Below are 17387 nucleotides of genomic sequence, written 5' to 3'. Positions count from 1 at the left end.
TTGACCCTCCCAGGAAGGACGCTCTCTGGCCTCAGCCTTCTTGCCAGTGGCAAGATGACGTCATCCCGCAGCCCTAAGGCAAACCTGAGGGTAGAAGCCAGCACTGAGGATGACGGAGCAAAAAGAAACAGGGGGCTTGGGTCCCTGGTGACCGCAGAGCCGCCACACCAGCCTAGCTTCAGACTTCTTTCACGAGGGAAAAAAAATTAACCTCTATCTTGTTTAAGCAAGCCCGTTTTTCAGATTGTCTGTTACATGTGATTGAACCCAATCATAACGGATATACCCAAGATCTTAAAGTGAGTTTCAAGCACGAGCTTTGGTTTAGAAACAAACGTCTACGGGTCCTTTCCTAGCCAACAGTTTTTGTTTTGTGTTCTACTTTTTTTTTTTTAATTTATTTATATTGAGAGAAAGAGACAGAATGCACACACATGTGCGTGCGTGCGAGTGGGGGAGGGGCGAGGGGAGAGAGACTATCTCAAGCGGGCTCCAGTGTCAGCAGAGTCCAATTCGGGGTTCGAACACATGACCCCTGAGATCATGACCTGAGTCGAAATCAAGAGTCAGACACGTAACCGACCGAGCCACCCAGGTGCCCCTGTGCTCCGCTTCTTTCCTGAGGATCCTGAGGCAGTTAAGAGCATGTATTTCCATCCACTGCACATGCTGCTTTTCTCTATCTTTGAAACTGTCTACTCTGCCCGGCATCCCAGACCTAAGGGTCAACCCGGAGACTCATGCCCATATCACCGCTGCAGGCACACTAACTCCTGATGTCTTCAGGGATCTGCAGTTCCAAATCAACCCTCCACAGAGTCCTAGCACATTTGACAGAGTTATAAAAGAAGTCAGCGCGAATCTGCTCATTTGTGCCCTTAACATTTGTCAGATGTTGCAAATCTACTTTATTTGAAATGTAAAAGATAATGCAGTTGTTTCTTTTCTTTCAGATTGATATTCTGTTTTCATTCCTTACCTGACTGAGCAGCAGGCATTTTTGATGAAAAACATTTTTAAATAAAAACCTGGGACCTTTTAAGTAGGAAAGGACTAGAAAATGCCAGCCTATTGTCTCTTGTACTCTGTGTGTGTGTGTGTGTCTGTGTATGTGTGTGTATGTGTGTGTATCTGTGTGTGTGTGTGTGTGAGAGAGAGAGAGAGAGAGAGAGAGAGAGAGAGAGAGAGAGAGAGAGAGGGATCTCCCATCTCCAGAAAAGTACACAAGGTCTCATCTTCCCCAGTAAATAACTAGTAAGTTTAATTCACAGATGGGTCACATAACTGTTATTTGGCTGGCCGCTGTGAACTCCCTAAAGCTAAAAGTACTTTTAGCATCTCACCAATTATGATTTGAGCAAACACTAAAAATCCACCTACTTTCCATCCAAGCCTAGGCCAAAAAGAAATCTGCTGTTTCATCTATGCCTCGAAATGCAGGAAATGTCTTCTGGTTGGTAGACTAGTCTGACACTCATCCCACTGTTCCAAACAAACCCCCTTTCACTACCCTGAGTCACACTGCTACAGCATGAATCACTTCGTGAGGGCATATTCAAAGAGTGGGTAAGAACTTGTAAGGCTGAGAGCAGAAGACATAATTGCTTGAATGCCAGCATTATAATACATAATAATTTAATAATGACGAGAAGAGAATCCCAAGGAATGAAAAGTTATAATAAGGTAGAGAATTAGAGGTGAATATGTTTTTTCAAATAAATATTTTAAACTTGCAAACCTTTCTTAAACATATACATTTTTAAAGCTATAATCCAATCACACTTATTATAGGAATATTATGAGAAGAAAGCCTAAAGTAGGAGTTCTTTAGAAAGTCTTCTAAGCTTTCAGGAATAATTTTCTTTGCTTGCTTATTTCAAGGGTTTTCTTAAAATTCTAAAATCAATGTCTATTTAAAATGTCCATTTTGGGGGTGCCTGGGTGGCTCACTCGGTTAAGTGTCTGACTTCAGCTTGGGTCATGATCTCACAGTTCGTAAGTTCAAGCCCTGTGTCGGGCCCTGGGTTGACAGCTCGGAGCCTGGAGCCTGCTTTGGATTCTGTGTCTCCCTCTCTCTCTGACCCTCTCCTGCTCATGCTCTGTCTCTCTGTCTTTCTCTGTCTCTCAAAATAAGAAACGTAAAGAAAAATTTTTTTAAATGTCCATTTTGTATATGCAAGAAAACCGAAAGCCACAGAGTCCATCTGCACAACCAAAATCCTACTTAGGAGAGCGCTGACTTTGTGTGCTCAGAGGTGCAAATTCTTTTTTTTTTTTTTAACGGATTCTGGGCTTTCTAATGGTAGGTGCTGCCCGGTACGCTGGCACCTAGAAAGAAGGTGTCCGCTTCTAAATAGATGTTGTATGAAATGAAAATGGATAGAAACCAAGCACTGTGCTCCTGCTCCTCGATTCCCCAGTGAACAACCTCGTCCCGTTGGTCTCGCTGCGCCATCGTGGCTGCTAGAAGACAGGCAAAGAAGAGCTGCGGCCTGATGTCCTGGCAGAAGCACATACTAGTCTAGAACGTGCTATGTGATTCTGTGACACTTACGGTGAAGGGATGACTCATCCCTGACAGTTATAAACAAAAAGGGAAGCCAGCACTGTCTCCTGGAGACAGGGAGTGAAAAAAGTAATAATTAATACAGAGAGGAGGAACCAGACCTGTTCTGGGCCCTATTATGGCCACGTGAGAGGGAGGTCTGATCTCGGGCTGTTCCGTGGAAGCTGTCTTCCTTCCTAGCACCTCAATCAGTGCCTGGCGCTTCGTGAGCATCCAATAAACAAACGTGGAATGGATGGATGAACAAATGATGCCTTCACTACTCTTCAGTAATCATGTGTGAAATCTGCTGTCTTTCAACCCGTATCCCACACATTTATCTGCAATTGCTGTTTGCCTCTACTCTAAGAATAAAGCAGTGAGTAAGTGAGCATTTTGCTCCTAACTCGATCAGGGGAAAAGAATCTCAGGGAATCATAAGAGTATCCCATAATTCCCACTGTGAGTCACAGTGAATTCCTAAAGAGATTTCTCTTGTAGAACGCATTCTGCACAAATCTACAGAATCTGCAGAAGTTGGTATATTCACCATCAATTTTCTTGGCAACATTAAGAGAATGAACAGAAAGGAGGTTGCTACCCTGCAAACACCAGAAGTGACCTCTTGGGTTTTATCTTTGATGTAAAATGACATTATCTTAAATGCCAAGAAGAAATCGCTCAATCACTGAAGAAGCCTGACCACTTCCTAAGAACACTGGCTCTTACTGGGGAAGACTCCTTAATCTATGGTTCATGGCACATCACGGAAACTCAGTTCTGGCCGAGGATGAGTATATTAACTGATGGTTCAAACAGAAGACAGCCATAGACTCAGGTAGGTCGCAGATGTCTTTGCTTTCTCTACAGTTCTGACCTCAGGCTCACATCACACAGAAAAGAAGTACGCAACCGACGCGGCCTCGACCTCAGTCCCTGTCCCTGTGTTCTACCTACTTTTACCATCCGTTCTCCTCCCCCACCATTCTCACAGGACTGTGGAGAGATTTTTCCTGTTTGTTTTCACACAGGATGATTCCTCTTCATCTTTATACCGTTCCAAGAACGATCACTCTTACATGTCAATTACATATTAAGGAAAATACCTCTCTATCCTTGCTACATTATAGAAAATGCCTTGCTGAAGATATACTGAGTAGCCTCTGTGCAATCTGCCTTGCAGCTGTATTCAACAGTGATCCAAACATCCAGTACCATAGATACAGATAAAAGCAGGAATCTGGGGGCACCTGGGTGGCTCAGTCAGTTGAGCGCCTGACTCTTGTTTTTGGCTCAGGTCATGATCCCAGGGTTGTGGGACTGAGCCCCACATCAGGCTCTGTCCTGAGCTTGAAGCCTGCTTAAGAGTCTCTCTCTCTCTCTGCCCCTCTCCCCTGCTCAGGCTTGCTCTCTCTCTCTCTCTCTCTAAAATAATAAACAAACAACAGGAATCTGAAGCTTTATTGTCTTGTCACTACCTTCATCAAAGCAGAGAGACAAAGTAGTAGCAAGAGGAAGAGAGAAGAAGGAAGGGAAACCTTTAACTTCTAACTTTGTAACTTTACCTTTTGTATTATTTACCTTTTAACAATATCTTTCTCTTCTGTCATCACAGAAGTATTTCATAATGACGTATGAAGAGCTTTGTCTCTAACTAGAGCAGGATAATAACTGTAAGTAAGCTGGAACCAGAGTGACTTCGGTTGGACAAGAGGAAGGAGGGCCAACATGGCTGTCAGGGAAAGGACTGGTAACTGACGGGGAGGGAAATTCTCTTCTCGAGGACACTGATTAGGACACCCAGGGAGGAGGGGACGGACTGACGGTGTGCCAGACACTGTGCTAAGTGCTTGACACACACCCTCTCATTTAGGCCTCACACCAGTCCTCAAAGACACGGACTATCACCCCCCACCCCTGCCTTGCCAACGAGGGAACCAGCACAGCCACACAGTTAACTGACAAAGCCAGCACGTAAATCCAGGTCCGACAGACCACAGAGAGCATGTTTAAGCAGTTACCGAAGGTCCACTGTGTGTTGGGAACCGTCTGGGCTGACGTTGGGGAAGTTCTGAAAGAAGGATAAGGGATGGACAAGGTGACTTTGGGGATCCTAACAATCCTAGTTCCCGGGTTAAAAAGTATATCCTACCAAGCAAAGGCTCTGCCGTGAGACAATCCTCAGGGACTCAGCTGAGATGCCAAAGAAGGAAGTCAAAAAGAGTATTTTTAATAACCCCAACTGTCTGCTGACAGTACTTTCGGCCTCTGAGTCTCTGAAATCCCCACCCCAACCATCCTTAACTCAAAGTGAAACACGCAGAGCTCTTGGTGAAAACACAGAGGGAAGCCTCCGGGCCGAAGAAAGAGGTAGACGGGATCCTGGAAAACAGGCGAAAGAGGAAGATGAAGACTAGAATCTCCGGCAGATTTTCTCCCTAAGAGCTAACCCTGGAAGGCCGCAAATGAAGCGCTGGTGGTGATCTGAGAAAACACAGCCTCAGACTCAAGCCGTTCTTTTTCCTTTTTCAAGAGCGTGGAAAAAACCCCCAAAAAACACAAATAGCCAACCTGCCTCTAAACCACCCGTACCCTTACCAGGTAAGTTAACCTGCAGTAGGTGTCTGTGGGTCTCTTGGCTGAGAGCCACACGTGTTGGATGGCTACGGCCCATTACATATGTCATCGTGTGTAGGGGAAAGGCACGGGACAAGCTAAATAGGACGAGTACAGGCTCACAGTCTGGAAGGAGTTTATACTTTCGCATCTGCCTGAACCTCCGATACCCTTTATTAACATGACACTTTAGTTCTCCTTTCTCTTTGCCCAATAAAATCATGGTTTCCTTACTGTAATTCTCTCTCTAGAGTATCATTCTCCCCCTCATACATAGTAACCCCAACTTTGGGTCTTTTGCCTTGGAATGGGCACTTTTTAACCTAATTCCACATACTATCTCCTAGTCCTAAAAGGTATCTTCTTGCCCTCAGGACCTTCACCCGGCTTTCTTTGTGACTTTATACCAATTCACTGCTATTTTTCCATCTAAAGACATTCAGGAGAAGATATGGTGTCTAACCAAAGGGAAGCAACACACAACAAGTTGAGTCTTATAAGGCACCATCATAAACGCCAATGACTAGACAAAAATTTGAGAGAAGCTGATTTTCCAGCAACACTGTTTCGTAAATTTCAACGTTAAAATTTTGCTAGGAGCCTGGAGCCTGCTTCAGATTCCGTGTCTCTCTCTCTCTCTGTCCCTCCCCTGCTCACACACTCTCTCTCAAAAATAAATAAACATTAAAAAAAATTTTTAATAGATTATGCCCATTGCTAGCTGCTGGCTGAGGGTTATAAAGAGAAAACTTTATGACTCCAGCTGGTTAGAGTTAACAGTAGTGAGAAAAAAAAAAAAGGTCTACTTGCAACTCATTAGAGCTTGCCTAGAAACATTAGTCTACCTCAGTTCCCTGAAAGATACCCTACCAGACATCACCCTGAGCCAATGGCCATGTCAGCATGTGGCAGTCTGGCTGCCAGGTGACATGTACATTCATCCAAAGGGTGGGGACACACAGGCCAGCAGAATAACTGTCAGTCTGTAAGTGCCACCATAAGCGAAACGCCACAGCCAGGCTGCAGGAGTCCCGGCTCAGACTCAGAAAGTTGAATCATTTCAGCTCCTTTCTACTCCTTTTCTCATAGGTGTTCACAGGAAAAATACACACACAGGGGCGCCTGGGTGGCGCAGTCGGTTAAGCGTCCGACTTCAGCCAGGTCACGATCTCGCTGTCCGTGAGTTCGAGCCCCGCGTCAGGCTCTGGGCTGATGGCTCAGAGCCTGGAGCCTGTTTCCGATTCTGTGTCTCCCTCTCTCTCTGCCCCTCGCCCGTTCATGTTCTGTCTCTCTCTGTCCCAAAAATAAATAAACGTTGAAAAAAAAAAAAAAGAAAGAAAAATACACACACACTCCAGACTGAGGAAACTCTGAAGCAAACACCCATGTTCCACTGGACTTGTAAGAGAAGGTGGTAGTATACGTCCCAGAGAGGGGGTAAGGGTGGGGAAGGGGAGTCTGTACGTGGAGACAGATCCAGTGAGCGTGGTGAAGGGTGAAATATGTCACCAACTGGAAAGGACTATGTTTTAACACTAAACGAGGTTACAGAAACTAACGGCTTGACTCTGTTCCTCTGCTGCTGAATTATGAACTGGGAATCTCAGGGGACCCAGAGCTACAAAGCTGGGAATACCAAACACTAAGGGGCCGTGTGGGTCAGCATATTCTGGAACAAACTAAAAACGGCTAATTTATGAGAGCTTTAAAGTACCATACTAGAAGAATGACCATTGTATACAAGGGTAGGGGGAAATTCTGCTTTGATAATTTGACAGTTGAAAATGAACATCTCATTTCCCCTAATTCAATCTTGGTTTCCTTGAGCTAAGTGTTTCCTTTCTTTATCACCCTCTGCAAACCAAATGGAAGGGCTGTTTAGAGCTAACTCACTAGTCCCAAAAATAACCGGAGCTAAACAAAAAAAAAAATCTTTTTCACTGGCACAAAAATCTTCAAGGTGGCTGTGAACTGCTCCCGGCAGCAAGCTCCCGGCACTGAGGCCCGTGAATTTAACGAAGACAGGAACCCGACCACAGCGGCGGAGCAGGCCGGAGCTCCACAAAGGCAACTAAGGCTTCTCTGAGGCACAGCATCAAGGGGTTCCAAACTTAGAACCGTTGGGGTCCGTTGCTATTTCTACATCAAAACCACTGGAGACGAAAGCAGATCCGGAGAAACACTGGCTAAGGAAGCCTCACAAACCACATGAAACAGAGCACAAGAGCCTAGAGAGTTCCTCAAGACTGGTGAAGAATATTCCTCAAGAAAGAAAATCCGTATTTCTGTCGTGCAGAGAGAGAAGCTGATTTGGTGGCTCAACTTCCCAACCAAGTGGCCTCCTCTGCCGGTACCTCAGTTGAGTTCTCAGCACACCTCGGGGGTGGGCAAGGGGGGCTCTTCTCAGGAAGATGAGTGCTCAGACGTGCACCTGGGGAACAGCTCTCACTTTCCTGTCCGGGGCTTGCTTGAAGTACTTCAATTCATGGCACAAAAGTAAATGAGCATTAAAAATTAAAGCCAATAAGATGAAGGGATCCAGAGAAATCAATCAAAGAACGTGCCTCTCCCGCACATGGCTTTGCTCACATTCCCAGATTGTTTTTTAAAAGGCAACAGGGGGGGCGACTGGGTGGCTCAGTCGGTTAAGCGTCCGACTTCAGCTCAGGTCATGATCTCAAGGGTTTGTGAGTTGAGCCCCACATCTGGCTTTGTGCTGACAGCTCAGAGCCTGGAACCTGCTTCGGATTCTGTGTCTCCCTCTCCCTCTGCCCCTCCCCTGCTCACTCTCTCTCTCTCTCTCAAAAATAAACATTAAGGGGCGCCTGGGTGGTGCAGTCGGTTAAGCGTCCGACTTCAGCCAGATCACGATCTTGCGGTCCGTGAGTTCGAGCCCCGCGTCGGGCTCTGGGCTGATGGCTCAGAGCCTGGAGCCTGTTTCCGATTCTGTGTCTCCCTCTCTCTCTGCCCCTCCCCCGTTCATGCTCTGTCTCTCTCTGTCCCAAAAATAAATAAACGTTGAAAAAAAAATTAAAAAAAAAAAATAAACATTAAAAAAATAAATAAAAATAAAAGACAAGAACAGGAAGAGAATCACGGCCCAGCCGACAGCAGTTACACCAGCCATCTAACAGTATTTTTTAAGCTACAGGTCATAATGTAGCACCTCACAACATCAAGTTTAGTAGGTTTCTGTCATCATTTTTGCTAGATGAAATCAAATAGAGGAGAAGATAACGGTGTGTTTTGTAAAAAGTAAAAGTATTCTTTCATGAAATTTTATGTCAATATGTATACGTGTATACATATATATATATGTATACGTGTATACATACATATATATATATATATATACACACACACACATATATATATGTACTAGGTCTTGATATAAAATGTTATTTCTTTTTTTTATTATTTTTTTTAATGTTTATTTATTTTAGAGACAGAGAAAGCACAAGCTGGGGAGAGAGCTGGAGACAGAATCCGAAGCAGGCTGCAGGCTCTGATCTGTCAGCACAGAGCCAGATGCGGGGCTGGAACCCACGAACCACAAGATCATGACCTGAGCCGAAGTCAGACACCCAACTGACTGAACCACCCAGGCGCCCCTAAAATGTTATTTCTTACGGTGAATGAAATCCTTCACGTATATTTTAAGTAATGTCTACACTCAATGTGAGGCTCAAACTCACAACCCTAAGATCAAGAGTAGCATCCTCTATTGACTGAGCCAGCCAGGTGACCCCAGTGAATGAGATTCTAAGAAATTCTGAGAAAGTCTGAAAACCACTGAGCCACTGGAACCTGAAAGAACCAGACCAGGCCAGTATATCACAGAAAGACTGTGTATGGCTCAAGTATTCGTGAACTGTGAAGAAGGTTCACGGGTCAAGTGAGCAGCCTCGGTCAATAAACAAGGATTACCGTCAGAGCTACCATCAGGGTCCTCCAAGAACCCTCTCGGCAACCCTGGAGCTAAGGATCGCCAGCTCTCCGTGTGAAAACAGAGGAAAGCCGCTGCCGAAACTCAGCTCAGAGAAAACGCTGGCTTGTGCACACAGCCCCTCTAGCATTTATCAAGATAAAAGAAATCTGGTCTCTGGAAGGAAATGAGATGACACTTTCTACTTCTGGAGTCTCAGAGGCCATAGTCACAACCAAAGGGCTCATTCATTGACTAGAAGATCAGGCATTTTAGAACAGGGGTAGGTAAGGAGGCTACGAGAAAGAAGCAGCAAATTTCCTAGTCCTGCTAGACTAGCCCTTCCTTTCCGGCACAGCTGACCAACTTGAAGAGACTCTCTGTTCTGAGCAGGTCTGCATTCTTTTAATCTTACCCACTCCTGACCCCTGACAGAGTCACCTTCTTTGCCGAGCCTCACTCGGTCTAATCAGTCAGCCCAGTCCTAGCTATAGGGCAGCAGAGGAAGCCAGCACAAGAGCTGAGTCCTTCCTAAGTGGAGACAGGAATACCAGATAGTCAATATGATCTGTCGGAAGATGCTGCAAGAGGTGTAGCTCTCTCTCGGGAGTTCACTTCAAAAGAGAAGCAAAGACGTTCTTCAGATGACGGGATCTCCGTATCTCCTTACACTGAGCCAGACCTGTTCTCGGGTTCCCGAGTTCCTTAGAAGTAGGAGACGTGGCCTGTCCCACTTAGTACATAATGGCCAGGTCTACGGAAAAACTCACAAGATTCTTCACTTGGCCTCGGCTCTAATAAGAGCGTTAATAATCTATTACCTTATCGTTCCTTTTAGAAAGGGATTCTAGCAACACCTTCCAGCTGAGAAATGAAAAAGGATTTCTAGCCCTGACCATGGTTATTCTGTGAAAGCCTGAGGTGCAAGTAGCCCATTCCTCCTGTGGCAGAAAAGGAGACAGGGAGGCAAGGAGATAAGTACATTGTGCAGGGGCTTGCAGCAGGGTAGCAGAGGCAGGGGTGGGCACTGCTGTGGCCTTGGCTTTCAACTTCCCAGGTTATGTGCTCTATTGGCTGATGCTCAGAGCCCAGACTATAGAGGGCCACGCTACTTTCTGAGAGAGCTCAACTACAGGAAAAGCCGGTGTGTGGGTGTGTGGGTGTGTGTGTGTGTGCGCACGCAACTGAAGGAAGAAGAGAAGGGTACCTGTAAGAGGGCATGGTGCATCGTCACCTCCAGTTCGGCTAAAACATGGGCAGCGTCCTCACCGTCCTCTTGGACCTCCAGGTCCTCCTCGGGGATGGTCTCCCAGTTGCCCTGGTGAGCAACCAGCGTGTGCACTAGTTCGTACTGGCCCGGGAGTGCCAGGCTGACCCGAGTCTGAGTCCCATAGGTGAAGCGGAGGCGCCGAAGCTTACAGTTCTCGTCGCTGCCCAGCCTGGCGGGAAGCACCCGCACCCCCAGCAGCAGGTTCAACAGCTGACACTTGACATTACAGTCCTGGCCGAGGATCAAGATGCAGGGCAGGCAGTCCACAATCTGCTGGAGGTACTTCTCTTCCTTAGCTGGAAAGGCAATGCAGCTCAGCTGGCCTGGTTGGGGAGGGGGAGGGTGAGAAGGAGAGTACAGAGAGACAGTGAGGAGGGGTAGACAGAGACTCGCACAGAGACCCAGTCAGGACAGCCGGGCCCTAGGGAAGAAGTATCTCAGAAGCCCTTGGTTGGACAAGACATCAGGAAAACATCTCAATCAGAACAGGCTCCTCAAATATCAAACAGAAGTCCCCTCCGTGGTTTGTCCCCAGAGCAGGTGTCTCTACCTAGAAAGGTGGCAGTGACCCGATCCCTTCCCCTTCCTTTTACATCCAGTGGAGGGTCAAGGAGTATACAAGGACTCAACCACAATCACAAGATCACTGACATGACAGAGCCAGAAAGGATTACACTAATCAGGATGGGAACCCAAGGAGAAACTGTACCTGAACATGTGAAAATGAAAACCTTTGTGACAGAAGACCAAACACTTGAACGTAAGTCCCTTTTAAATGTCTCCACCATCTGCAGTGTTAGCTTATCTTCCTCATTTATGACATATTTTATAACTAAATGTGTGAGCTAATCTTTACATATACATATATCAAAATACAATGTTATTCAAGTTTGCCGAAGCTCCAGAATCTTTTCCAGTTCATCTCTCTGATGGCGGGTGACGGCATCCCAGCTGCCAAGTCATCTGTTCTCTTAAAACTTCGGGTGCTCAGTTAAGATCAATATCACCCGGCCAAATCACATTCCTTAGGTTTATGGATGGCGAGACTTCGGTTTATGTTCCTAAAGTATGAGAGACCTCTGTCTGGGAAAAGGAACCAGAAATTCATCGACCTGAAACACTCAGATTCTGAATGCAATCATTCCCGACTCGGGTGCCGGTGCCTGCTCCTGCCTAGGATTCAGGCAGCCCCTGCGTTTGTTCAGAAAGGCCCGGACCCTGGGTTCTTAGGCTGTAAGAAGGCTGATCTCTGGGCAGCCACATACACCTTCACTGAAATGTTGTATGGTACCAGCTGAAAGGGATTCGCTTCAGTCATCTCACCATGAGCTGTTGAACCATCCAAGAGCTGTTTACTTTGTTCATGTAAGGGAGGTCTAATTTGTTAAAGAAGCACTTCTACTTCGGAATGTACCTGTCCCATTACAAATCCTCAAACCTCCTTCTCTTCCACAAATGGCACCACCAAAAGGTTTCAAGAAGTCTGCTTTTACCCAGACCCCTCTGTGCATCTCATTAGGCCCCTCCTTTCATGCCTGTCTCTAAGACCAGCACCTGCTGGACTGACTGTAAGTCCAGCCTGCACGTGTACATCAGCAACACGGGACTCCGAGACAGGGAAATCTACTCTCCTGGGAAAGAGCTGGGTTGCTTTGAGAAAGAAAGGAGTGGTGACAGAGTGCCTAATTGTGTGCAAGGTATTTACCAAGCACAAGAGTAACATACCAGCAAGGGGTCTAGTCTTTTTGATCCACAATCTAAAAGCAAGGGGAAGGGATGCCTGGCTGGCTCAGTCGGTAGAGCATGTGACTCTTGATCTTGGGGTTGTGAGTCTGAACCCCATGCTGGTGTAGAGATCACCTAAAAATAAAAAGGAAAGGAAAGGAAAGGAAAGGAAAGGAAAGGAAAGGAAAGGAAAGGAAAGGAAAGGAAAGGAAAGGAAAGGAAAGGAAAGGAGAAAGGGGAGAGGAAAGAGGGGAAAGGGGAGAAGAGAGGACAGAGGGGAAAGGAGGAGAGAGGAGAGGAGGGGAGGGGAGGAGAGAGGAAGAGAGAGGAGGGAAAAGGAGGGGAGGGGAGAGGAGAGGAGGGGAAGGGAGGGGAGAAGAGGGGGAGAGGAGGGGAGAGGAAGGGAGAGGAGGGGAGGGGGCCTTGGTCAATTGTTTGTGTGACCACCTAGCAAGTAGCAATGGGCTAGTCCTGAGTCCCTTCCTATCTTGTTTTATCTAAACAACACTTATCATGGTCAATTCTAGTTATCTGTTTATAGTGATCATAAGCAGGAAGGGCCATATTCTTCTCTGTATCCTCAACACCCAGCACAGTGACTGACTCCTCATTAAGTACTCTGGCTTATGCACTTGCTTGCTCGGTGTAAGAATCTATTTATTGTGGGAGAATTATCTTCAGAAAGCTGTAAGCAGCTCCAGCAAGTACTCAGAAAAGTCTAGTAGCATGGTGAATAGTTTAGGGGCAACTGTTATTCCTAAAAACCTTCATGTCAACATGGAGACTGGACCTGGACAACAGAATAAGGCCGACCCGTTCACCTCACAGAATTTAGCTCCAGTGGTGTCCGTCTGAGCCGTGAGAAGGATAGATTCGCCAGCTAGAGTCCCTCTCACCCACACTTTCTATCCCTTCCTCTTTCCCCAGTGCTGCTCGGATTCATAGATAGGTGTCCAGGTGAAAGTCCACACCGACAACCTTTGTAACTCCTACAACAAAAGTTGACACATAATAAAAAAAATAAACCTAAATGAGCGTGGAGAGTGGATAAAACCAACCAAATGGCTGAACTAAAACCAACTCATCACTTTTCAGGACCAGAGGGAGAGATCACAAAACCTCTGAGACAAAGGGCCAACTATAGGAGAGCCAGTAAAACATGCTCCATCAGCCAAAACCACAGGAGACACACCCCGTTAATCATCTGACCCAAATTATCACCCTCCTCCCCAATCTCTGTAGTGACACAAACAGCCACCACAAATAAACCAGCTAGGGTCAAACCACCATAGACCATTGCAGTGGGAGAGGGGGCTGGTGCTGAGCCCAGTTCTAATATGTGTTTCCAGGCACTCTGCTGGGATTCTCCGTGCAACTAGTGGACTGAAGAAAAATCTTCCATGTGGGTCTCGCCATCTGTTTTTCAACGCGTCACTATTCAAGCCCTTTGCTTCTGCTACTACTCTTTAGCTTTTTCATTGATCACTGACACAGGTGTACCACATTTGAACAAGGGCACGGACAGAAACAAAGTCAACCCTAGATCATTTCACTCCCCGCCTCTCTCGGCAAAGGGCTCCGGAGGGAGGAGTGTATCCCAGGCTCCGCCGCTCGCTAGCTCGGTGACTTTGGCAATTCACTTGAGTTTCCTCTGCCTTGGATATCTCATCTGTGAACTCAAAGAGCTGCATGACATCATCTCCGACATCCTTTCCAGCTCCAAAAATTCCAGGGCGCCATCAGGTTTTCACGGGTCAAAGAAGACCCACTGAGGGGGATGGGTGGTTGGTCTGGTTGTTTTTATCTGTGAATTGAATCAGGCAAGCTCTCCCTGGACTAAGATAACTGCAGATCAAAAAGTTGACTAAACTAGCCAGGGGTTCTGAGGATCTATGGAGAGTGCATTTTTAGCAGCGAAGGAAGGAGGAAGAAAACCGGCTTCAGAGCGGGAACAGCTGTCTCACTGACACTTAAAGGACTTCTGAGTTAATCGGGTTCTCTTTTGTAATTAATATAACAGCATCTGCATATGGGGCTGCCAGAAGGGACCAGCAGGACTTCTCAGCGGGAGCACATTAACCCTGCCAAGGCTAGCTGCAGGCAAATTCGAATCAAATTGTCTTAAGTGCAAGCCAAGGCTCTTACTTCTCTCGATGCCTCTTAAATACAGATCGTCTTGGTTAGGGTTCCTTCTAAACAAAGGTTTCCACCTGGAAGGAGGACGAGGAGAGGACCTACGGTAGCAACCCATTTGGTTTATTTGTTTGCGACAGTGAATGGGGAGCAAAATAGACCACCCCAAAATATGCCTCTCTGGCATTTATTTTAAGCCGGCTATTTAAAAATAAACAGCAGACACAGGTGAAGCTCTCTGAAAACTGAGTACAAGTTACCCTTTTGTAAGAAACATCTACATTTACAGCCGTAGGAGGGAAATCTCCATTCGCAAGGGCGGCTCCCTCTCTGTACCAGGAAGACAGAGATGAGTCTACATCTCTAGAAACTCTTATCTTAATGCAGAACAAACGTTTACCCCGTTCACAGTGCTTCTCTCGGTGACCTCCCAGAACGGCCTCCCCGCCCCCAACGTCTTTGTAGCTGGAGATGATGTTTAGGGTGGTGGCCTGGGCCTTTTTGGAGAGTTTTTCCTTGCTCCCTCCCACGTACATGGGAGGTATACACGTTATACACGGTATACACGGGAGGTATACACGTTTAAGGTGTTTGTTCTTCTGTTTATGTGTCTTTTTATCTCAGGGGTGTCTCGGCCAAGAGCCCACGAGAGCAGAGGAAAAATTACTTTCCTCCCCCACAGTAACACTTACTAAGCCCTTTCTAAGTACATCTCTTTATTTACTTCATCATGTTTAATGCCCACGATTCTACCAGACAAGGACCATTATTATCCCCATTTATAGATGAGGAACCAGTAGCGTAAAAAACAAAACAGAGCCCACGTTTCTCCATTTATCTAAGCAGACAAGAGGTGGTACACAGGACGGTCCAGGAGCTGGACCTAGGTCTCAGGGGGTCAGCTCAACACCTGGTAACAAACAGTGACTGTGACGGATGGTGGAATATGCCATCCCCAAATGTGCCACTTTGACATAAGGGTGTTTTGAGCCCAAGGCATTTGACACACGGCACTATACGAAGGGTGCTCTGACCTCCCCTTTTTCTTCCTGAAAGCAGGAGATAAAACCCCCATCTGGAGGATGAACTCGCCATACCAGAAGGAAAGCAACGTTCTTATCACCAGAGACCTGGAGTCAAGGCCAAGAAAAATCAGTACAAATAAGCCTTGTTAGCCTAACCCTTATCTACCACTAACGGCTCTAGCCCGAGCTCCTCTGCCTTGTCACGTTTTCATAATTTACTTCTTTTTGTCCAATTCAGTCTATATATGCTCAGCTCTGTTTCTTTGGCCCTTCAGCTCTTGTGGGGACTCTCATGTACATGTAAAATGTAATAAAATGTGTGCGTTTTTCTCTTGTGTACCCATCAAACATCGGTTTAATTCCTAGGCCTGGCTGAAGACTCCAGAAAGAGGAGAAATTTTTCCTCCCCCACACCCACTACATTTTTCCCGATTTGGGGCCAAACACAATTTGGTGATTGCAGGACCCCGACTTAAAGAGGACTGACAGAGTCTCTCTGAAAACTGCCCCAAATCGGGAGGGATAAATAAAGCCCGTGGGGGAAAAACAACAATAACAACGCAGTATTACCACTAGCTGGTACACGCTTTTAAAGAGAGTTGTTATTCTGCCGGAGGTCTCTAGAGCCCCTTTTCTAAAAGAAAAGGTAGGTGCTTTTCAGAAAAATTTGTCATGCTCCTCTTATCCGTTTGGATTATTATCCTTTATGTTTCAGTTTTGGACTATGATAAAAAGGGAGAACTGGAGGGAAGAAATGCTAATGATCTTTTTACGTCTCTAGTGACCCATTAGGATAGACACTTTATTTGAATTGTTTTTGGAGTAATGGCAAGGGATCTAGGTCAATACTCGCTCCTTGCCTGTCTTCCATTCCCATCACTAATATACACTCAAGAGGTTAGCGAAGGCCAGGGAAAGGGGCAGTCCATGGCCAAGGTAGGGAAGGCACTACATGGAGGAGGCGAAATGGACTCTACCTTCACCTTATATTATTGCACCTCAAATTGCAATAATATAATCGCCACCAAGGTTGCAATTGGCGGGGCTGGCGGGGCTTTAGAGTGAATTCAGGTCTCAATAGTTACTACTGCAATCCTTGCTCCTGGTACCCAAGGATCTCCCTCCGCTGGGTAAAGCGTTTTTACCTCACTTTCAACATCGAACTTATAGTCCTCTCCAAAAGTGAATGACATACACGGGATTTTATGGGAGGATTTAATAACCTGCTGAGGCAATCAGTGGATCCAAATCTGCATTTCCACAAACAAGCAGTGAGGCGTTTTTATTTCTTAGGAACTGCGAGTGCCAATAGCAAAGGACAAATCCTAAGTTGAGAAATGAATGTTACACAGTTTTCCACTACCATAAATTCTAGTACAAGCGCCAAGGTATTGGGCTACAAAAATCCCAGGAGCGGAGAGAAAGAATTCTGTCATGACACATTCATTTATCATTCCCAAACAAGCTCTGACCTTCAGCTCAATTTAAAGGATTCTGAATTACAGAGGAGACATTAGCAACACAGGAGAATTTAAGGAAAACGTACGCCTAGGTAGTCTGGTCTCAGAATCTTCAAGACCAAACGGTACAAGTACATTGAGGCTGGAGAAAATGGCTTTTGGAGATTAGAGATTGAAATGTTCTCGAGGAGCCAAAGCTCTTGTTGAAAGCTGAAAAGTCAGGCTGGCAGAAACGTCAGTAAGTTATCCTACCTAGAGACCACGTTGAGGTCTCTCTGACAAGATTTTTTCTTTTTTTTTTTTGCATGTTTGTTTATTTTTGAGTACATGACCAGGGGAGGGGCAGAGAGAGGTGGAGACAGCATCCAAAGCAGGCTCCAGGCTCCAACCTGTCAGCAGAGAGCCGGATGTGGGTCTTGAGCTCATGAGCCATGAGATCATGACCTGAGCCAAAGTCGGACAGTTAACTGACTGAGCCACCCAGGTGTCACTCTAACCATTTTTAAGAAGTAGATTGTCCTGGCACCTGGGAAGAGGGAGATGGCATCCCCCCAGAAGCTTATATTCCCTGGGAGCTGTGAAATGAAGAGCCCACACTTAGCAACCTGCTGACAAGTTTCCCTCTGGGCAAAACTGCTCCTGAGGCTGTCACCCTGCAGAGGGAAGGGACAGGCAGCAGGCAGCTAAA

At 46.2% G+C, this 17387-nt stretch overlaps 1 protein-coding gene and 1 long non-coding RNA gene across 6 annotated transcripts in view; one reads left to right on the top strand and one right to left on the bottom strand.

The window, feature by feature from the left end:
- The window catches only part of LOC106972909 (uncharacterized), a 41903-nt gene extending 36136 nt beyond the window's left edge, over positions 1-5767 (top strand). The window contains exon 5 of the long non-coding RNA XR_008293232.1: positions 5536-5767. This is a non-coding gene — a long non-coding RNA (uncharacterized LOC106972909). The remainder of the gene's footprint in view (positions 1-5535) is intronic.
- DSTYK (dual serine/threonine and tyrosine protein kinase) overlaps positions 1-17387 on the bottom strand; it is a 49639-nt gene that overhangs the window by 20951 nt on the left and 11301 nt on the right. For all 5 annotated transcript variants that reach the window (XM_053209463.1, XM_053209462.1, XM_053209461.1 and 2 more), the window contains exon 2: positions 10294-10679. In XM_053209463.1, the coding sequence (XP_053065438.1) occupies positions 10294-10679 (386 nt within the window). The remainder of the gene's footprint in view (positions 1-10293; positions 10680-17387) is intronic.

The sequence above is a fragment of the Acinonyx jubatus genome, chromosome E4 (genome assembly GCF_027475565.1).
Source record: "Acinonyx jubatus isolate Ajub_Pintada_27869175 chromosome E4, VMU_Ajub_asm_v1.0, whole genome shotgun sequence".
Lineage (NCBI taxonomy): Eukaryota > Metazoa > Chordata > Mammalia > Carnivora > Felidae > Acinonyx > Acinonyx jubatus.
The sequence above is the reverse complement of the archived record's forward strand: the minus strand, read 5'-3'. Positions and strand labels throughout refer to the sequence as shown.